This window comes from Schistocerca nitens, chromosome 2 (genome assembly GCF_023898315.1).
Source record: "Schistocerca nitens isolate TAMUIC-IGC-003100 chromosome 2, iqSchNite1.1, whole genome shotgun sequence".
Classification (NCBI taxonomy): domain Eukaryota; kingdom Metazoa; phylum Arthropoda; class Insecta; order Orthoptera; family Acrididae; genus Schistocerca; species Schistocerca nitens.
The window spans coordinates 491192434-491215781 of NC_064615.1; the positions used below are offsets into that span (position 1 = coordinate 491192434).

Below are 23348 nucleotides of genomic sequence, written 5' to 3' on the forward strand. Positions count from 1 at the left end.
GATCTTGTTTGCCTCAACACTGGGGACCCTACATTTTTGTCTGCCTCCATGCAAATTTGTCTCATTTGGACCTTTCGGTCGGTACTGTTCCGCTAGCTCGGCGCTTCAAATGGTTCGCCCTTGCTGATACACACTTGAGTGACCACTTTCCATATGTCCTTCGATCGCAGCCACAACTGCCATATATGCGCCCGCGACACTGGAAGTTTGCCCAAGCCGAATGAACACTTTTTTCGTCTCTAGCGACATTCGATGACCGTCACTTTTGTAGCGTCGACGATGAGGTCACTCATATTACAGACATTATTCTTACAGCGGCGGAACGCTCAGTACCTTGCACCTCCGAATTGCCCCGGCGCCCCCCAGTTCCTTGGTGGAATGAGGCATGCCGTGACGCAACACTTGAGCGGCGACATGCTCATCGCGTTTTCAGACACCATCCTACTTTGGCCAACTGTATCCGCTATAAGCAGTTCCGTGCGCGATGCCGTCGCGTCATCCACGATAGCAAGAAGGCAAGCTGGGACTTCTTTACTAGCTCATTTAACACCTTCACTCCTTCCTCGGAAGTTTGGAGTCGGATCCGACGGTTATCTGGCGCGCCTAGTTTCTCCCCGGCCTCTGGGCTCACTGTTGTGCATGATACATTAGTGGACCCCGTCGCAATTTCTAACTCATTGGGTCAACACTTTGCTGAGATTTCGAGCTCTTCAAATTACCCGCCTGCGTTTCTCCCGAAGAAACGCGCAGCGGAAACAACCTCTTGCCTTCTCCTCTCAAAATCGCAAAAGCTACAACACTGTTTTCTCCATGCGGGAACTCCAACATGCACTCTCTTCTTCTCGCTCCTCCGCCCCAGGACCGGATGGTATCCACATTCAAATGTTGCTGCATTTACCATACCATAGTCTGCGATACCTCCTTCACCTTTATAATCGAATTTGGACTGACAGTACTTTTTCCAGACGATGGCGGGAAGCTATCGTCGTTCCTGTTCCGAAACCTGGAAAGGACAAACATCTCCCCTCTAGCTATCGCCCCATTTCTCTCACGAGTAGTGTATGTAAGGTTTTGGAGCGTATTATGAATTGCCGTTTAGCTTGGTGGCTGGAGTCCCTCAGTCTTTTAACACCTGCCCAATGCGGTTTCCGAAAGCATCGTTCTGCAGTTGAACATCTTGTTGCTCTCTCCACGTATATCATGAACAATTTTCTCCGGAAACGCCAAACAGTAGCAATATTTTTTGATCTGGAGAGAGGATACGATACCTGTTGGAGGACAGGCATCCTTCGCACACTGTTCTCTTGGGGCTTTCGAGGTCTGCTGCCCCTTTTTCTTCACAAATTTATGGCAGAGCGCACATTTAGAGTGCGGGTGAACACTACTTTACAGAAGCTCTCCCACGAACCCGTAAAGTTTGGAAGGTAGGAGACGAGATACTGGCAGAAGTAAAGCTGTGAGTACCGAGCGTGAGTCGTGCTTCGGTAGCTCAGATGGTAGAGCAGTTGCCCGCGAAAGGCAAAGGTTCCGAGTTCGAGTCTCAGTTGGGCACACAGTTTTAATCTGCCAGGAAGTTTCATATCAGCGCACACTCCACTGCAGAGTGAAAATCTCACTCTGGAATATCATTCTTGTGCAACACAGCTAGCTCTTTATTCCCATGAAGTAATTAGTGCTGTCGACAGGGAATCTCAAATGGATTCCATATTCCTAGATATCCAGAAGGCTTTTGATACCATTCCTCACAAGTGACTATTAACCAAATTGTTTGCATATGGAGTATCATCTCAGTTGTGTGACTGGATTCGTGATTTCCTCTCAGGGAGGTCACAGTTCGTAGTGATAGATGGTATATCATCAAATAGAACAGAAGTGATATCTGGCATTCCGCAAGGTTGTGTCATAGGCCCTCTGCTGGTCTTGATTTACATAAATCATCTAGGTGATAATCTGAGCAGCCCCCTTAGATTGTTTGTAGATGACGCTGTAGTTTACCGTCTAATAAAATCATCAGACACTCAATTCCAATTACAAAATGATCTAGAGAGAATTTCTGTATGGTGCGAAAAGTGGCAATTGGCACTAAGCAAAGAAAAGAGCAATATCGTCCACATGGATACTAAAAGAAATCCTATAAATTTTGGGTATAAGATAAATCGCACAAATCTAAGGGCTGTCAGTTCGACTAAATACCTAGGAAATACAATTACGAGCAACTTAAATTGGAAAGACCACATAGATAATATTTTGTGGAAGGCGGAACGGAGACTGCGCTTTGTTGGCAGAACACTTAGAAGATGCGACAAACCCACTAAAGAGACAGCCTACATTACACTTGTCCGTCCTCTGCCAGAATATTGCTGCACGGTGTGGGATCCTTATCAGGTAGGATTGACGGAGGACATCGAAAAAGTGCAAAGAAGGGCAGCTCGTTTCATGTTATTGTGCAATAGGGGTGAGAGTGTCACTGATGTGATACACGAGTTGGGGTGGCAGTTACTGAAACAAAGGCCTTTGTTTCAGTGCCAAGGTTATATTTGCGGCGAGATCTATTTACAAAATTTCAATCACAAACTTTTTCTTCCGAATGCGAAAATATTTTGGTGACACCCACCTACATAGCGAGAAATGATCATCATAATAAAGTAAGAGGAATCAGAGCTCGAACGAAATTATTTAGGTGTTCCTTTTTCCCACACACCATTCGAGAGTGGAATGGTAGAGAAGTAGTATGAAAATGGTTTGATGAACCCTCTGCCAGGCACTTAAGTGTGAATTGCAGAGTAACCATGTAGATGCAGATGTAGATCTCTCCATTAGAGCTCTGATGTATATTATTTTATTATGATTGACATTTCTCCCTATTGCTTGGGAGTCAACAAAATATTATGGCATTCAGAGGAGAAAGTTGTGATTGAAATTTTGTGAAAAGGTCTGACTGCAATGAAAAAAACTTATTGCAATGATTGCAAGTTGTTGCCTTTACCTAATTTTACATATGCTTTTTCACTTTCTTCATATAAAAATTCCGGCACATTTGCACAGTTGACTCCACTGCAGTTCTTGCAAATGGAAGAACATTTCCAGCCTGATTTTCTGCATTAGTGTAGTCCAACACAGCCCAGCTTCATGAGCACGAAGCAGTGTAGAGAACTGACTCAGGTGCTGGATCATGACTCATTGCAATGGGCTTCAGACTGTGGTTGCTGTTAAGTTGAGGCACATTTGTCAGGAGGTTTCCAGTTACCCATCTAATGTTGAACTTGCTGGAACTCTGTAACAAATGCAGTTGCACAGCATATTTTCTGGGTGGCAACCTCGCAAGATTAAATTGGCTTTTTGTGGCAGACTTGGTAAATAGCTGGTACCGGAAATCATCTAGAATCCGGGAACTGCTGACACCTTCACTATACAATGCGATTGAGACTGTATCATGTGCTGCATTTGTGTTCATGTTTCTTAATAATGTTGCAAAACTTCATTTTTCGTTGATTGAAAAAAAGCAGGTCTTGTATGACATCCAATAACGGCATGAGCAAAGAGAATATGTTCACTGTCAAACTTTTAAGATTCAATGCAAAACCACTTGCCTCCTGCGCTTCCTCTTCCTGCCTCATCCTCAACAAGTCATCAGATAAGGAGGTTAGCATCTTCTCCCACTATGACCATACTTCCAAAATCATAAGTTCTTGAAACAGCTGATGTTAACAATCATAATGTCAACATTTTCTTGTCCATGGCCCACCTCAATGCTAAACTCTTGAAATTCTCTGGACTGGATTAGTGGGCACTAGTAAGTAACAAGATGATGTTCTGGAAATTTAATACAATTTTGAATAGTCTTCAGCAACAAAGACTCACAAGTTGGAAGTCAACAGTACAAATGGAAGCAACGTGTGCAGTATATGCATGATAGGCATCAAGCTCCTTTTTCGGGAAGAATGCTTTGAGACAGCAGTGAAAGAGAGTGCAGTGGGCATGCTATAATTGTCCAGCGGCAATTCGTACCTGGTCTTCACTGCCAACAGTTCCACATATCAGGGACAACCAGCAGCCAGTGCAGTGGGCTACCAGTGACGAACGAGCACATGCTGATGAGCAGTTGGTGCAGTCTCTACGAACTTTATCAAAATCTGGTGGGTGCGATTTAAGTAAGATATCAGTTACTCTTCAGTTAATTTTTAATTTTTACACTGATCTAGTTAGGTAAATGACAATTTATATAGTGGAAGTGTTTGATGAATTTCAATACAGATGGTGAATGTGTTCAGTGAATTTCATTGGTTTCTCAATGATTTCGATAAAGAAATATATATCACCATTATTAGTACCTTCTTAATTATTGTCAGTACCATTTCTGTAACTCTTTTTAATTATATTTGTGTTGAGATTTATGACCATGGCTTTCACAATAGAAGAGGAGGCATTTAGAAAGTATTGTTCAATTTATGAACAAAAAAATTTTCTCAGGTAGTTGAAAGATTTTCTCAAATAGACAACAGATTTCCTAAAATGGACGAAAGATGTTGTAATATGGTTGATAAACTGCTTGATTTGCGTTATCAGTTAAATGGGAGGATGGAAAAACCTGAAAAGTGAATGGAATGCTATCAAACATGTACAAGATTTCAGTGACTGTTTAGGTTTATTGAAAGGAAAATTAGAAAACAATTTTAAGCAGTTACATACCATTAAACCAGTACAGGATATTCCAATGAATAAAGTGCAAATAGTAGAAGAAGAAGTTATAGAGACAAAAGGTAATATAGAACAAGTCACAAATCAGAATGTGTAAGTTTTTGCAGGATTTAGAAATTAAATAGAACCCCAACTGGGAAGGTAATGAAGGAACTGATAGCACTATAAATTTGGTAGATGATAAAACATTATTTTCTATTACTACTGTACAAGCTGAGGTAGGAACTCATTACATAATGATGGGGGTGCATCATCTACTCTACTGGGTACATACAGTACTAACTACCAAAACTTTGAATGTGTCGAACAAGAGGTAAGCAAACAATTAAAGTGTTTACGTTTTAGTTCTGCATATGAAAAAAAAAAAAATTGTTTCTTTGAGATTATATTTAGAATTGTAAAGAAACTTCTGAGAACCTGTAACATAAGTCATAAACTGAAAATATTTACTTCAGGTGTGCATAATATTTTATGTTCAGTAATACCAGATGGCCTTCAGAATCTTGTGGTTGTATATCTTTTTCATCCACTGTCTCTTGGCTGCGGAGAACTGGCATATGTTTTTGTAATAGACACAAAAATGCAAACAAAAAATATTACAGAATGTGTGACAGAAATACCAACAGCAAATATTGCAGAATGTGGCGTAGTAATACAGGTAACAAATATTAAGAAATATTTAAGCAAGGAGGGAGAGAAACCGAAGGAAAGATGGGATCATGGGACCTTTGTGCACAGTTTCAAAATTTTGAGCATTCAAGTATGTTCATAATATTCAAACCATGGGTGGTCACTTTGGAGAAGTAAGCGTTTGGCACTGTCACAATCTGATTGGATATTATTAAGGTAGCCTCTCAGATAATCACATCTGTTTTTCTATTAACTGTACGTCATTATTAGAGAATAAAAAATGAATGTGTGATTATAGCATGAAGAGCAGGAAAGCTGACTAGTGCAAAGTGAAGTGAAGGTGTGTGGCATCAGCATGAATATAAATGTATTGTGATCTGAGGACCTCTTCCAATCTTGCTAGGAGGCAGCATCAAGTCAAGCATATTTTGATAATTTTTTGTGTGGAGAGTCATGAAGAGTTGTAGCAGCATTCAATATTATGGTCTTGGAATCATTTTCTTTCACCCTTTAAGGGGAGGACACAGATCGCGGTTTTGATGTATTGTGAGCGGGTGGAGACATGTGTAGAGAGTATAAATGATTACTGTCATTTTAGTACTTTTTGTTCTCTGTGCAGGGTATTACCTTTTTTTTCCCCTTGTTCGGGACAGTACCAGTTTTCTGGTTGAAATTTAGCTCATATAGGAGATCCCACCAGTAATGGTAATGATAGTATGGCAATACTGAAAAAAGGAAAACATCCTTTGAAAGTCTTCTGCTATGAGAGGCATGCTGTAAATTAATGATTGTGTCAATCCCTTGATGAGTTTCTACATTTGGGTTACTGGTGTATAATTTTATTCATTTCTGTAGGTTGGTTTTGTAGATGATATTTATTAAACAATGACAACCAGGGTGTAGGTTGTGTAAAAATGGAATTTGTACTGTTTGAAATTTTTTAAATGATAATATGGTGACAGTGAGAATTTGGATCGAGGAGGGAGGTGTGCCAAGGTAATCTGAGCAGTTGTGTGAACCGCTATACCAATGTGGCTTAGGGGCTAACGCACCTGCCTAGTAAGCAAGAGACCCAGGTTCAATTCCTGGCCTTGTTACAAATTTTCACTCACTGCTTCAGTCTGTATACATAAAAACATATCTGAAAGAGACCAGTAAAGTCTCTTAAGTTGTGTCATTTCATTTGAATAATGTGATTGGGTTTGTATAATTATCTAAATGTGGTATAGATAAAAAACACTCCGTCTTCAGGCCACATGTGGTCCATCGGGACCATCCGACTGCCGTGTCATCCTCAGATGAGGATGTGGATAGGAGGGGCATGTGGTCAGCACACCACTCTCCCGGTTGTTATGGTGGTTTTTGGAGCCGCTACTGTTCGGTCGAGTAGCTCCTCAATTGGCATCACAAGGCTGAGTGCACCCCAAAAAATGGCAACAGTGCATGGCGGCCCAGATGGTCACCCATCCAAGTGCTGGACACACCCGACAGCACTTAACTTCGGTGATCTGACGGGAACCGGTGTATCCACTGCGGCAAGGCCGTTGCCGGTATAGATAGTTAACCTTATTCTTATTTTGCCATATCTAATGAATTTAAGAATGGGCTGCAGGTGCCACTAATTAGTCAGTCAATCCATTTTGTAGTCTGGTTCAATTGCCTTATACAAAGATTTGCAAAATTTTCTGTTACATTATTGTCTATCAGTGAAAAACATGTATATAGTTAGTTTTGTTATAATTCTAATAATAATGAAATGAGATCAGAGTACTCCCAAAAGGTGGTCTATATAGATATGTGGTTCTTTGTTTACATTTAGATATTTGTTTCCTATTATGTTGTTTGTTATGGGTACTCTTTGTGTGACAGATGGAGTTCAGAAGCAGAACTCCCTACAAAGAATGCCCAGATAATGATTTGTATGTGTGTTTATGTGGGAGGGGGGGGGGGGGGACAAGACTTGGGATATGGAGTATTTTTAATATTTTGGAAGACGAATGGTGACTTGTAAGTAGCCATTAAAAAGTTCTATTTCTGACCCTGTTAAAAACCTACACAATACCAAGTTTTAAATCATTTTATTGAAAGAAAAACACCCGATTACACTACTTTTTTATTTTTATTTTCCCTAAAAGCTGGGGGGAAGGGGGAGAGTGCTCCCCCCCCCCCCCGCCCCGAGTACATGCGCCCTTGCTCCCTACGTCCAAGCAAGTGCTGTGTGGAACTACCAACGGAATATGGAGAGTGCCAGGGAGGACCTCAGAATACTGCATCACGAGAGCCTTCAGTGAAGATGTAACACAACAATATTTTTGGAAAAAGAGAAGAGAATAAAACTTTTGTAAAGCTATTAGTTGGATTCAAGCTTAGCATTTGTTCATGTCATATGGCTGTACTCTCATGTAACATAAGCTAACTGTTATTTTTAAAAAGTTGGAAGTTTTTAATAGCAAATATTGACTGAAGATAGTTAATTCATTTTGTTTAAAGGAGAGTTTTTTAACTTTTTAAAAATGTTGAGGAGTGAATCTGCAGTCTTTGGAGGAATGCAATAAAGAAACGTGAATAAGTTCAACTGGGTCAAATCTTACAATACAGAAAGTAGGAGACACTTATTGAAATGTAATCACACATCATCTTCATTTTGACTCCGATCCTGGTATGTCAGTTTTTTGTCCATACACCCTGCATTGTTACTTCCCATTTCACTGTGTTTTGCTGTCTCTGTCTCATATCCTAATGCAAATGGTGGGTGTTCCATGTTCCAATTTTAAAATTTAATATTTTCCCTCTGTATACCAGCAGATAAAAATGCATAATCATAAAATCGTAAGGATCACTCCTTGAGTTAGTTGTGGTCCCAGAGAGAGATTTCAGATTTTTAACTAATCTTCTGGTGCAGCATTATATGCTGTTATTTTTATGTGTAGTCATTTTAGGTAATGAAAGGAACAGAGTATTAGTGCTAATTTCATACTTACGGATTAGAAAACAATTTTAATTTAGAGATCAAATTCTTTTGAAAAATTGCTTTTCTTAATGATTTCTCTTGTTATTCGTTCCATTTCAGTTTTATAAGTAAGGATAAAGAAAGCTGAAATACTATTCTGGAAAACGTAATCTGCACAGTGAGTTATAATATAATGGAAACTGTTTGTCCACTGTTTGTTTTAATGGATCTTCTTTTTCTTCTTCTTCTTCTGCTGCTGCTGCTGCTGCTACTACTACTACTACTACTACTACAATTTATGAATTGACATTTGTTACTTTGTGAAATGTAACAAAATGTTTGGAAGGTTCAAAAAGTTTTAAGAGTTGTGAGATTTCTGTCAATAAAAATAATGACCTTACTATGACGAAAATGTTAATGTAACACAACCAAGCACACCTCATGCCTACATGACTGTCAACTCTGGTGGCTTTTGCTGATGAAAGCTGTGGTCGAAAGCTATATTTAAGTGTCTTTTAATTTTGCCTGTCTGCAACTTAATGTGTCTTCTTTATGGTGAGCAGCAGTCTATTCCTACATTTCTAATATTCCTACCAGGGGTTTCCATTGTTTGTTTTTTAAATTTTACCTTCTTAGTAGTATTGACTATGATCACATTATTTTTGGCTATGTTACGTCTGCATTCAGGACATGTTCTTGCTTAACTTGGTATAAGTGTGTGACAGTAGTGCTACCCACACATGCAGAAATCTACTACTGACACTCACTAAACTGTGTAAGTTTCCACATGTCCAGTTATCAGATTTGATACATGATGTATAACATTAATTATGAGGTAAACATCTGATCAAACATATTGTACAGATTTTAAAAAGTCGGCTGACATGTAATTTTCAGCAACAAGAATCGTAGTGCTAATTGTTCTGTTTGATTTTTTTTAGCCAATGGCAGGAACTACCAGACATTGTCGCTGTGGTGCGTGGAAAAGCAGGAATGCTGAAATCACAGTCCCAACGGTGTGCTGTGTGTGGCCGAGGACAATGCAAACGACATCAGCCTGCTACACAGCAGCCCTGGCTTGGTCTCGATGTACCGAGGGAGATTGATACAGCCCTGGAAGAGGTCAGGATTATGGCAGAATTATCTATTTCTCTGTACTTGCGTAATTGTGTTGCTCTTCCCCCACAAACATGACTACTCTTTTATGCTATTGTTATGTCGAAACCATCCTATTGTAGCATTAGAATATCTCCATTGAGTGATTTAACTATTCGAAAATTCTTAATGGTAACTTATTGGAAAAGAAAATGTTTGGGCAGACATAAATTTGTAGCAACATTATTGAATCTTGTTTTTAGTTTATTTTCATATAGTCTACATTAAGTCATTTATGAAAATAAACAACATTGTATGTAAGCTTTCCACATCATGTAGGCTCTTTGTAATGTTGTATTGCTCGCATTGTATCAAGTTGTTTAGTTTCACACTATGGCAGGTGGAGAAGATAGTGACACCCTGAAGCAGAAAGGAAGACATATGAAAGTAAATAGTGGTGCATTTAATTCATATTCGTATAAGGTTCTGGATTATAAGCAGAGATAGTGCACTGAATGCTCCAACTATTTCATCTAATTTCACATGGTCATTAGCAATACTGTATATGCAGGATAGACAGGAGAAAATTCAGATATTATGTAGAAGTGCTGAGATTATTTTGATGTTATCTGTTAAAGAGATTTAGATTGTTCCTTTTCTGACAGTCCCAAAACTTAAAATAAAATTTTCTTCTGGTACAAGGGTGGACTGATAATTTTTTAAAAAAGCTCAATACTTCTGATCCCATGAAGTTCCAGTTATTTCATTACTCTGAAAAGAAATGTGTTTCTCTCATCGAATAGTGCCCTTTTGCACCATAGTGATGCTATTCATTTGGCAAAATGGTCTTCCAACAAACTCATTGATGAGGTTAGGAAAAAGGGAAAGTAACACCGAACAAACAGGTAACTGATGAGGTACTGTATTGTTCCTTGTATATCAGCCATTCCAATATCCAAAGTTTATGCAGGCACTTTGCTCAGGCACAAGACGACCTATTTGGATACTGATCTTGGTCGTTCGCTATGAAAATATTCAGCAACACTGTGTGATAAGAACCAGTGTCTAACTGTTTTACAGATTGTCAATTGTGATTATACCCTTTAAATCCAAATAACCAAATAAGCAGTGGTGAGTACTTTTATTGCCAAAAAAAAAAAAAAAAAAAAAAAAACAAGTTTGTCACTGTTTTCACGTGCTTTTACTTATGCAAACCAACTATTTGATATTGAATGTGCTTCCAAGACATAATGGTGAATACTCATTTTGTCTTTAGTCACGTGATGTATATTACATAAGTCCTTCAGATTACGCCACAACTGACCCATACAGTTTTGAAATGTGTTCCCTCTAATGTTTTGAAGTGAAATTAACAAATCTTCACTCACTATACACTCAATCACCTCTTGTGCAAGACTTCATGCAGTACATTACATCATTATTAAATCAGGTCACATCATATGAACTACATTTCATCTTTAAAATCTCACAAACCTTTTATGGTCTTCTGTGACAGTGACATGAATGTTACAGACAAATTCTGCAGAAAGAACCTTGGCTGGATGTCCATTGTTGAAGAGGCTATTCCAACAAGCACTGAAGGAACAAGATGCAAGCAGCTGCATATTAAAGTGCTCATTGGAATGGCCAATATGTATTGCCTGGGCTCGGAGGTCATACTGGGATCATTCCAGTGACTGGCAGAGAAGGTTGAAATCACAAGTCTTGCACACAAAATTCCATCAAAGCCTCAAAATTTGCAGTGTTGTTCTTAGAACCAAACCTGTCTCTCTGGTTCTTGAAGTGAAAGGCTTAAACCAAAGACATCCAGAGGTCTGCGAGAACCTAGACTGGACGTTCTAGACTCGCACCTTAGTTTTGAGACTTTAGTGTTCCCTTACAATGCACTACACATCAGAGACTGCTAACCAGGTAATCACCTGTGTATGGGGTGCAAGCAAGGATTTTTAGATTAGTTGACTCGCCATCGATTGCAGATAATGGTAACTGTATGAGACCCCGAAGTATTAGTATAAGACACAAATAAATGTCCCCCATAGATGAGACTATCATAATTCCTGTTATTTGTTGTTGAAGCATTCCCCGTGAAGTAAGTAGTTTGAAGTACTCCTCAAAAGCAGTGGATCTTACATAATACTGGGTACAGAAAGGTTGTTGCAACATGAAATTGACAGTACTGAGATTTTTGGGCATAAAACTAAGTTTGTAATAAAGGATAGGCTAACGGCAAATAAAATAGAGGAGGTGAGTTCATCACTCAGACTGAAGCTGCTTGTGAGATATGAGGGCTATTCATAAATTAACCTTCAATTGGCTACTAAAAATAAGCAATGACATGGCACCTATAAACATATTGACAAAATTCTGTGTGTGAGACATTGGTTCACAATTTATGAACTTTCTTAAGGTACTGAAGTTTCTCATAATAAGAATGAGGAGGAGTGATTATAATATACTTTAAAGAATTTTCTGTACCCAAAATCACATTCGAAACTATTTTTATTGACTGGTTCCAACAGGTAAGACCGTCATATTCAGTCAGAAGATAATAGTCTTACCTGTTAAATCAGTTAATAAAAAACAGGTTTGCATGTGATCTTGGCTACAAAGAAATTCTTTAAACCACATACGCTCCTTCTCATTCTCAGTATGAGAAACATCAATATCTTAAGAACTGACATCTGAAGATGATAGTCTTACCTGTCGAAACCCATTAATAAAAAACAGTTTTGAATGTGACCTTGGCTACAAAAAAGATATGCCTCAAATTTTGAGGTCATCTATCTTCAGCATTTTCACAGGAACTCAAAACATGTAGCTGTGGGCATGAGGATGTAGAGGAAGTATGACTAAAGCCCAAAAGAATAGCTGATAGTTCGTGATGGGAGGGATGCTCCATGTTATGCAGTCACTAAAGAAACTGCCAAAGAAAACAAAATATTTGACTGGTTTGGGGATTGCTTCTTATGGAGGATCTAGCAAATTTTCTCAGATGGAGAGTCATCGACAGATGTGGAAGTAACTTCAGACATTCCCAGAGAAGTATGTTGGGACCCCTGCTATTCGTGTTGTATGTTAATGACCTAGCAGATAATATTAATATTAACCTCAGACTTTTTGCAGATAATGCAGTTACATATAATGTAGTAATATCTGCAAGGCATTGAGCAAATATCCATTGAGATCTTCATAAGATTTTAAAATAATGCAAAGATTGGCAACGTGGTTTAAAATATTTGAAAAGTGGTACCCTATGACTACAATATCAATGAGTCACATTTGGAATTAACTACCATTGGCTTAGATGTAGCTAAAGCTTATTGCTGGGATACTGCAAAAATGTAGCAACTGTACAAAGGAGGTGGTTTACAAAACCGTCACACAACACACACTATACAGTGTACATCATAAGGACAAACCTGATGTAAACATTATACCATGTATGCTTCTGTGTTTGCTTGAATCTCATTGGATTTTGTTTCACGTGAAGTGGAAGCCAAGCTGTGACCAGTACAGTGAATACAATCATAAGGATACATTTTATGCTGTGTTACACGCACGTAGACAGAGCGATAATGCAAGACAACAGCTTTACCAGCACATTTAAGGTGTACAGCACTGACGAGCCAGGTAGTCCAACTAACCTGCAATGATATGAGCAGTTGCAGTTCAGATATAAAAAGAGATGAGCAGAGAAACGGTATAGCTTTGAATGTCACTTAAATTGGAAAAATAATGAAATAATAGGCAGCAGAGGATCTAGTAGGTAAAAAGACGAGGGCTAGTAGAAATCCTTGGGTATCAGAAGAAATATTGAATTTAATTGATGAAAGGAGAAAATATAAAAATGCAGTAAATGAAGCAGACAAAAAGGAATACAAACATCTCAAAAATGAGATCGACAGGAAGTGCAAAATGGCTAAGCAGGGATGGCTAGAGGACAAATGTAAGGATGTTGAGGCTTATCTCACTAGGGGTAAGATAGATACTGCCTACAGGAAAATTAAAGAGACCTTTGGAGAAAAGGGAACCACTTGTATGAATATCAAGAGCTCAGATGGAAACCCAGTTCTAAGCAAAGAAGGGAAAGCAGAAAGGTGGAAGGAGTATATAGAGGGTCTATACAAGGGCGATGTACTTGAGGACAATATTATGGAAATGGAAGAGGATGTAGATGAAGAGGAAATGGGAGATACGATATTGCGTGAATAGTTTGACAGAGCACTGAAAGACCTGAGTCGAAACAAGGCCCCGGGAGTAGACAACATTCCATTAGAGCTACTGATGGCCTTGGGAGAGCCAGTCCTGACAAAACTCTACCATCTGGTGAGCAAGATGTATGAGACAGGTGAAATACCCACAGACTTCAAGAAGAATATAATAATTCCAATCCCAAAGAAAGCAGTTGCTGACAGATGTGAAAATTACCGAACAATCATTTTAATAAGTCACGGATGCAAAATACTAACGCGAATTCTTTACAGACGAATGGAAAAAGTGGTAGAAGCTGACCTCGGGGAAGATCAGTTTGGATTCCGTAGAAATATTGGATCACGTGAGGCAATACTGACCCTATGACTTATCTTAGAAGCTAGATTAAGGAAAGGCAAACCTACGTTTCTAGCATTTGTAGACTTAGAGAGAGCTTTTGATAATGTTGACTGGAATACACTCTTTCAAATTCTGAAGTTGGCAGGGGTAAAATACAGGGAGCGAATGGCTATTTACAATTTGTACAGAAACCAGATGGCAGTTATAAGAGTCGAGGGGCATGAAAGGGAAGCAGTGGTTGGGAAGGGAGTGAGACAGGGTTGTAGCCTCTCCCCGATGTTATTCAATCTGTATATTGAGCAAGCAGCGAAGGAAACAAAAGAAAAATTCGGAGTAGGTATTAAAATCCATGGAGAAGAAATAAAGACTTTGAGGTTCGCCGATGACATTGTAATTCTGTCAGAGACAGCAAAGGACTCAGAAGAGCAGTTGAACGGAATGGATAGTGTCTTGAAAGGAGGATATAAGATGAACATCAACAAAAGCAAAACGAGGATAATGGAATGTAGTCGAATTAAGTCGGGTGATGCTGAGGGAGTTAGATTAGGAAATGAGACACTTAAAGTAGTAAATGAGTTTTGCTATTTGGGGAGCAAAATAACTTATGGTGGTTGAAGTAGAGAGAATAGAAAATGTAGACTGGCAATGGCAAGGAAAGTGTTTCTGAGGAAGAGAAATTTGTTAACATCGAGTATAGATTTAAGTGTCAGGATGTCGTTTCCGAAAGTATTTGTATGGAGCGTAGCCATGTATGGAAGTGAAACATGGATGATAACTACACTACTGGCCATTAAAATTGCAACACCACGAAGATGACGTGCTACAGACGCGAAATTTATCCGACAGGAAGAAGATGGTGTGATATGCAAATGATTAGCTTTAAAGAGCATTCACACAAGGTTGGCGCTGGTGGTGACACCTACAACTTGCTGACATGAGGAATGTTTCCAACCGATTTCTCATACACAAACATCAGTTCACCGGCGTTGCCTGGTGCAGCATTGTTGTGCTGCCTCGTGTAAGGAGGAGAAATGCGTACCATCACATTTCCGACTTTGATAAAGGTCGGATTGTAGCCTATCGCGACTGCGGTGTATCGTATCATGACATTGCTGCTCGCGTTGGTCAAGATCCAATGACTGTTAATAGAATATGGAATCGGTGGGTTCAGGAGGGTGATACGGAACGCCGTGCTGGATCCCAACGGTCTCGTATCACTAGCAGTCTAGACGACAGGCTTCTTATCCGCATGGCTGTAACGGATCGTGCACCAACGTCTCGATCCCTGACTCAACATATGGGAACGTTTGCAAGACTACAACCATCTGCACAAACAGTTCGATGACGTTTGCAGCAGCATGGTCTGTCAGCTCGGAGACCATGGCTGCAGTTACCCTTGCCGCTGCATCACAGGCAGGAGCGCCTGCGATGGTGTACTCAACGACGAACCTGGGTGCACGAATGACAAAACGTCATTTTTTCGGATGAATCGAGGTTCTGTTTAGAGCATCATGATGGTCGCATCCGTGTTTGGCGACATCGCGGTGAACGCACATTGGAAGCGTGTATTCGTCATCGCCATACTGGCGTATCACCCGGCGTGATGGTATGGGGTGCCATTGGTTACACCTCTCGGTCACCTCTTGTTCACATTGACGACACTTTGAACAGTGGACGTTACATTTCAGATGTGTTACGACCCGTGGCTCTACCCTTCATTTGATCCCTGCAAAACCCTACATTTCAGCAGGGTAATGCATGACCGCATGTTGCAGGTCCTGTACGGGCCTTTCTGGATACAGAAAATGTTCGACTGCTGCCCTGGCCAGCACATTCTCCAGATCACTCACCAATTGAAAACGTCTGGCCCATGGTGGTCGAGCAACTGGCTCGTCACAATACACCAGTCACTACTCTTGATGAACTGTGGTATCGTGTTGAAGCTGCATGGGCAGCTGTACCTGTACACGCCATCCAAGCTCTGTTTGACTCAATGCCCAGGCGTATCAAGGCCGTTATTGCGGCCAGAGGTGGTTGTTCTGGGTACTGATTTCTCAGGATCTATGCACCCAAATTGTGTGAAAATGTAATCAGATGTCAGTTCTAGTATAATATATTTGCCCAGTGAATACCCGTTTATCATCTGCATTTCTTCTTGGTGTAGCAATTTTAATGGCCAGTAGTGTAGTTTGGACAAGAAGAGAATAGAAGCTTTCAAAATGTGGTGCTACAGAAGAATGCTGAAGATTAGATGGATAGATCATATAACTAAGAGAAAGTATTGAATAGGATTGGGGAGAAGAGAAGTTTGTGGCACAACTTGACTAGAAGAAGGGGTCGGTTGACAGGACATGTTCTGAGGCATCAAGGGATCACCACTTTAGTATTGGAGGGCAGCGTGGAGGGTAAAAATCGTAGAGGGAGACCAAGAGATGAATACACTAAACAGATTCAGAAGGATGTAGGTTGCAGTAGGTACTGGGAGATAAAGAGCTGCATCAAACCAGTCTCAGGACTGAAGACCACAACAACAATGAAATAATATTTGTGAAAACTGTAGCAAAACCGCACACTTCTTATGTGACCATATGGAAATCATAAAATGCTCTCGTCTTCACCTAACATAGTATTCTAATCGTGAACAAGAGTGATGAAAATTCCTAACTTAATCACAGGGTAATTTTTATGAATGAGCTATTTGTGATCTAGAATCATACTGCAGGGATTTCATTGTAATGTTGAGTACTGAAGCCACTGAAGGTATTAAATATAGTCAGTTGTCTGGTAATCTCTTAGCTCCTTCTTATTCATGTCTGATAAATATATTTCAGTTCGGTATCTGTCATCTGCTACATTGATAATGAGCCAATCGACAACAGAATCCAGAAAGCCATCCATCACTTTTTCTCCTTTTCTTTTATAATGTGCCGTTCGTATCCCACCAGCGTTCAGCAGTGACATGTGGAAAAAATGCATGCGTTAACTCCAGTACGTCAGGCACCTTAACAGTCTTGTTATTTTTCCCAACAAATCCCTTAACTCGGCACCAGACCAGTTCTGTTGGGTTCATATTGTAATGGTACAGAGCAAAATGTAAAAATGCAGCATACATGTGGTTTGCTCGATGCTGTGAAAATGATTTGTTTTTCATGTTTCTATGACACTTATTGCTGTGGTTCATGTGAGACTACATCTGTGGTATTAAACAATGGACATAGTCCAAATAAAGAGTATTTGGTTTTTCATTTTTTCCTAAAAAATTAAATTATTATGTTTTCTTAATTTAAGCAACATTTATTAACAATCTTTCATAAAATATCGGTAACTAAGAATTTATATTTGAAGTGAAAGCAGGAATTTCATGTGCAATATTTAATTAGAAATAAGAAGAGAAGCATTATTCACAAAAATGATGATGAATTTTACAATTATGATTGTGAGATGCAGGTAATTGGGCGGGGCAGCGGGAGGGGGGGGGGGGGGGGGGGGAAGGTTGACCAAGGCGACTCATGAACCAGCGATCCATGAACTGCACCAGTTTATCAATGTACTCTTTCTTTTTTTTTTCTTTTTTGTAAATCTCATTTTGTTCCTTATTGTTTGTTGCTTTTGTTCAGGGTGGACACCCCATGACACCTGTTCAACTTTATTGTTGATCTGTTCACTCAGTTTTTTTCTTTTATTATTATTATTATTATTACAGAGAGGAGGTAAACCTCTGACCAAACAGGCTGAGCTAACATGCTGGCATCTATTATGCTACATCCAGTGTGTGTGTGTATTTCAACTGTATCGGATGTGTGCTACAGCTGCTGACTAATCATCACATTTGTGTTTGTTTACATCAGGTTTATTCTTATGATGAACAGAGTACAGAATATTGCTCAAGGGTGTGGGATCAATATCATATAGTACTAACAGAGGATACTGAATGTATACAAAGAAGGGCAGTATGAATGGTTACAGATTTGTTTGAGTCATGGGAGGGCATTTCAGAAATGCCAAAAAAGTTGAAATGGTCGGTGCTTCAAACAAGATGCTAACTATCTTGTGAAAGCCTACTGAACAAAGTTTGAGAACCAATATTCAGCACTCATAGAGAAACTGAGCAGTCATCCATCCCAACCTCTGTAAGAGAAGACTCTCTAATAAGTTGTACAATGGGAAGTATCCTCCGTGGTATATGTCAAGATGGTTTGCAAAATATGGATACAAAAAAGCAATGCTGGCATGTGCACTTGTAGTTTCATTAATCCAGAAATGGACTGCGTTGATCACTGATGCAAAGTTGCTATAAACTTCTCTCAAATTTTTGTTTATTTGCAGTCCGTATGCACGAAAAAAATACTTTGTCACTGCGCAAGACTTACTTTTGTCCATTTCTATGAAAAATGCAGTTTCAATCACTTGTGATAGCTACCAATAAACAACATTTCACATCTGTGTAGATGATGTAGTAAATCTATATGTGTTTTAGCAGTCCTGTTACTTTGCAAAATGTCCAACTGTTTAATAGAATTTTAACTGATTTTCAAATCCGTCCTCATATGATCCAGCAAATGGAGTTCTTAGCGACAGCAAATTGTTGAACTGAGTGTAATTATCCATTGCTCATACTCAAATTAATATGTCTTAATGATTCAAATTGTTTATTCTGTACAAGCGAGACCATCCTATTGGCAATGGAGTCAGGATGGCTCAAGTGTTTATTGACCTCGTTACAGGCCATGGTGATGATACAGGATGTTTGGCAGGGCAGCAGGTATGTAGAGCCAGATGGACAGCAGCTGTAAAGTCATAAAAGCAATGAGAAAATCGTACCCAGTTTATTAAATGCAGTAAGAGACAAGTGATGGCCAGTGGTGTGTGCTTAACTCTGTACACAGCCTCAGGATGTGGTTGTCTCACGGAGTTGCCAAGCCAAGCCGATGGCATCAGTGGTGAAATGTTCTCAGCAACTCGTTGAGTGCAGGGTTGCATCAGCTCGGGTAGACAGCTGGCACACAGTGATGGCAAGCTCCGTAGTAAGTTGGTCACACCATTTGGTGCAGATGCATGACCAGCTAACTGTGCGGGGTGAGCCTAGTACAGGGATCACCTGAGCACTGCAGTCGGCCGAGGGCCCCACTGTAGGATACAGCACAATGCCCAGTGAACACAAGACTGCAGTAGCTGAGTGTGAGCATGCACTGCAGGTGGCAGCTCAGCAGTGAGTTGGGTGCATCTGTGAACTATGGGCTTCCAGGTAGGTGTCCTAAAGTTAGTTGAAGCCAGCCAGCACATGGATACCAGCTGGAAGACACCAGTCTGTCTCCCAGCAGTATCAATACAAGGTGCATCCCATAGTCTTGCAGCTAGTGTGAGCTGGATGTAGTAGCTGTACTCTGGACGACCCATATCAGGTTGATGACTGTCATGGAGTACTTCTCAGAGCTGGCTGCAGCCAATGACAGATACTGCATGGTGGGTGGTTGTTATTTACTGTTGTTTGTCCCAGTCCTGATGTGACAGGACGTCTTTATCGATTGTGCAGACCAAGGAAGTGCTGCTGGCCCATGCTTGAGTGTGGAGAAATTCGGGTCACTTTTGCAGGCCTGACCCCTGCACTGTGCTGTGTCAGCAGTGTCCCAGCGCCACCTGCAGCAACAGGGGCTGGATATGTGGTAACTAGTCTGACTCTAGGGCCAAGGCAGAGGCTTCTGTCATGTCTGCTTGGCCTCTCTACAGATTCTCTTTTATCAGAACACAGAGACAGCTTTCTGTTTGCTTGGCCAAAAGTTACAGCCACCAGTTGGAAAGGCAGTGGCACAACATGCTTTCCCTCTTTGGAAGATACGGTCCACTGGATCACGGTCTGGAAGTCCCTTAACAATATGCTTACATTTTTACATTTATGAACATTCCTTTCAGTTTTCTCTTATGCTAAGCCAGCCTGAAATACAATGTCCAGTGGATGGGCTGGTATACTTAATCAATAATTATTTGCTAAGGGTGGCCCACTCAGTCAGTACTCAGTTATCAGGCAGTTAACAGGGTGGGAACTTCCCTGTCTTTAATTGATGTAAGCCGCCCAGATGAAAGTCCAAACTAATCTTGTACCCAATACTTATAAGTTTATTACCATGACTTTGTGGTTGTATTCATCAAGATATTGTTGCATTTGCTAAAGCATTTGCTCAGCACAAATACATCCTTTCTGTGCTGCTATGAATTTGTCCAGAGAGTTAAGGAAGTTGGGTTCTAAGGCACTGTGTAGAGAACTCAGATTTTGAGCACTAAGTTTATCTAAATGTTTGTCAGGCCAGCATCATAGATAATGTGTTCTGTTTGTCATAGCTTCTGCTATGGTAGCTGGAAGATGTAAAGTTGGCCGTAAAATATCAGAACTTATACCATTTACCAATATACTGCTCCTGGCGAAACTTAATTTTTCTGACTTGGACATCTTTGCCCAGACTCCTATCTCACCAGGTATGGGTGAATTATGTAGTAGTTATACTGAGAATGGTGTTTGCTACTGGGAACGGGTCCTTTACTGTCATGAGATGGTAGAATAATGTTAAGGCTTTCTTGTCCAGAGGAGTAACAAATTCCAATGTATCTGTTTGCATCTTACACAGGCCAGCCAGAAACTGTTTGGTGACAGCAGTATAGGTGTTAACTGACAATGCACTGTATGGTGTATAGCTTCCTGTAATTCTGCTATCTCAAACCAGGCTTCCCCTACACTGTCGGCCAGTGTTCATGAAAGTCTCACTACAGCTAACCTGGTATTCAGTAGGTCTAACTGGATCTACATTGTATCTAAATCCCAGTTCACTGTACTGGTGCCAGTTTCTACATAACACATTAGTTCTGCTGTTACCCTTGCAGCATTCTGGTGTCATTCAGAACTCCTTGCCCTAGATCTGTTAGTTTGCCATGTGCCATTCTATCAAAGCATTAGTACATTCCCCTGCACTTTGAGTGTCATTGAGTTCCCTGTGTGTCATCTGTGTTTCTGGTGCCAAATACTATTTTCAGTAAACTACATCCCGTATCTAACTACCCCTACTTCTTTCATTGCAATGTGTGTGGCAGCAAATCCACAGCTTGCTGCAGTTGCTCTCAGAGATGTTCATAGGAGACATACAGTATTTGGTACTCTCCCTGTGTCTCACCAATACTCCCTTTTTCCTGTTCCTAAGCTGCAGCTCCGAGGAAGCCTCATCCTGCCCCTGTACCTTGTTCTCACTTCCCATGCATTGTGAGTTAGTTTTAATATTTAGTGGTGGCTGGTTAGGATGATGTCTCTCTGCCTAAATAAGAGTACTACTTCCTCCATTGGTTGGTCCTGCAATGCACTCACCCTTTTGCAGCTGTTGAGGCACAGCACTGCCAGAACTGTGAGGCACCCCACGGTCATTTTTGCTTGTGATGTTACCTCGACAAAAGAAGCTATATTGATTCACTTTCCTTGATCTAGCTCCATTATCTACAAATAAAGCCCATAACTATATTCCCCACAGCATAACAAAAAAAGCTGTGCTCCTGTTGTCCCACATTCTTTGTGTCATAACAATCCCTGAATTATCATGACATCATAAATCACACAAGGACATAAACATCTTAATATATCACTCATTCATGTGTGCTCTTAAAGCATACGAAATTGTGTGTGTGGTCTGTGCGAGAGCATGTGGTTTCTCCTTTTTCTTTCCATGCCTTCCCCCATTTTGAGGGAGTGCTACCATTACAGTCTACATCAACCTCTGGTTCATCTTTTTCTTTTCTTTCTTTGGTAGTTTCATTTATGGAGGGTTTTGCCCAGTTTTCTAAGGGCTCCCATGCCTCTCCCATGAGGTAGTTTTACATCTGCTTCACTACAATTATCAACACTGATCGGCACCATGAAATTTGTGCCCCCTTCTTGGGCTTAAGATATTCTGTGTGCTACAAACTACTGTGTCTTATTCAGATCCTCATTCTCTGGCAAAAGTTCTACAAAAAACTTACATTGGCTGGCTTCAATTCTAACATTCATTCTACACATTTTCTGTGTGTTTTTTCCTGTTCTTTTGCTGAATCCTGTTATGGGAACTGAGTCTCTGGGATCATGTTCATTTATTATTTGGTTTTCCTATTGCCTTCTGGAGTGCGTGGGACATTTTTGTAATTTTGGCTGCAGAACCTGATTGAGCCTTCCCTCAACTAATTCTATGATATGAGTGATTCAGCTCAATTAAATTATGATCTACTGACAGAAAATCTATCATGAGAGTAGTATTATATCTGTTGTCAGCATTGAGAGAGATATCCATCCATAACTGGGAAATTCATCTGCCAGTTTTGGGAACCATTAATGCTGAACTTACTGTATTCATTCTGTGTCCTCTGATTCCATATATGTTACAATGTGGGAGGTCACAGTAGCAGCCTTATATATCATATGAGTAAAAACATATATTTACCACCCAGTACCCAATCAAAATTTAAATTTCCTGCCTTTTACTTGGCTAGCAATACAGAATTTTGATATCATAGCAGCACTGTCCTTTGTTTGGTAGTTTCATTTATGGAGGGTTTTGCCCAGTTTTCTAAGGGCTCCCATGCCTCTTTAACAATAGATCTCCATTTTATGTATTGGTTGGGAAGATCAACTTTATCATTCTTGTTTCCTGTGGCTGAAACTTCCAAACTTCTTACAGAGTGCAGTATCAATTTTTTTCTGTGTGACACATTTGTTCGCAGCTTTAGTATACGACTTTATTGTCAAAACTATATCCCAGGGTTATATTACTGTTTTGATTTCTGTAAAAGCTGTGATAGTGAACGCTGCCTCCTTTAGTTTATTCAGGAATTCAACCCTTACTGCACAAGAAAAACATCCCCTTAACCACTGAAATCTTAAGGCAAGGGTTATGGAATACTTCAGTTTGAGACTTCCACCTCCTTACCTGCTTTTAGCTTTTCTAGCTCATTCTGCAGAGCCAAGTTTTCACCACACAATTGTGCAACCCCATCAAGTTAATGCTGTGTTGCCGTACGGGGTAGCCATGCGGTGTGAGGCACCTTGCCACGGTTCGTGTGGCTCCCCCCGTCGGAGGTTCGAGTCCTCCCTCAGGCATGGGTGTGTGCGTGTGTTGTCCTTAGCGTAAGTTAGTTTAAGTAGTGTGTAAGCCTATGGACCGATGACCTCAGCAGTTTGCTCCCATAGGAACTTACCACAAATTTAAAATTAAATTTAATATTGTGTTGTATCTTAAGCATAAACTTCTCTGCTGCAGTGCTTGCAGGTATTCTCACTAAAATCAACCGAATTGTTGCAAAGGAAAAGGGAAACTATAATTAACAAGCATGTGCACTCAGTGCTGCAGTTCTTTCTTGCAGCAGTGTCATACATATTGCTGCTTCTGATGTTCTT

At 40.2% G+C, this 23348-nt stretch overlaps 1 protein-coding gene and 1 pseudogene across 3 annotated transcripts in view; one reads left to right on the forward strand and one right to left on the reverse strand.

Moving 5' to 3' along the window:
• The window catches only part of LOC126236441 (sorting nexin-14-like), a 233372-nt gene that overhangs the window by 21794 nt on the left and 188230 nt on the right, over positions 1-23348 (forward strand). For 2 of the 3 annotated variants that reach the window (XM_049945754.1, XM_049945755.1), the window contains exon 3: positions 9220-9400. In XM_049945754.1, coding sequence (XP_049801711.1) covers positions 9220-9400 — 181 coding nt within the window. Of the gene's footprint in view, positions 1-3961; positions 4137-9219; positions 9401-23348 lie in introns of those variants that run through there. The other variant, XM_049945756.1, reaches the window with a different exon arrangement.
• LOC126238609 (5S ribosomal RNA) lies at positions 6760-6877 on the reverse strand (annotated as a pseudogene).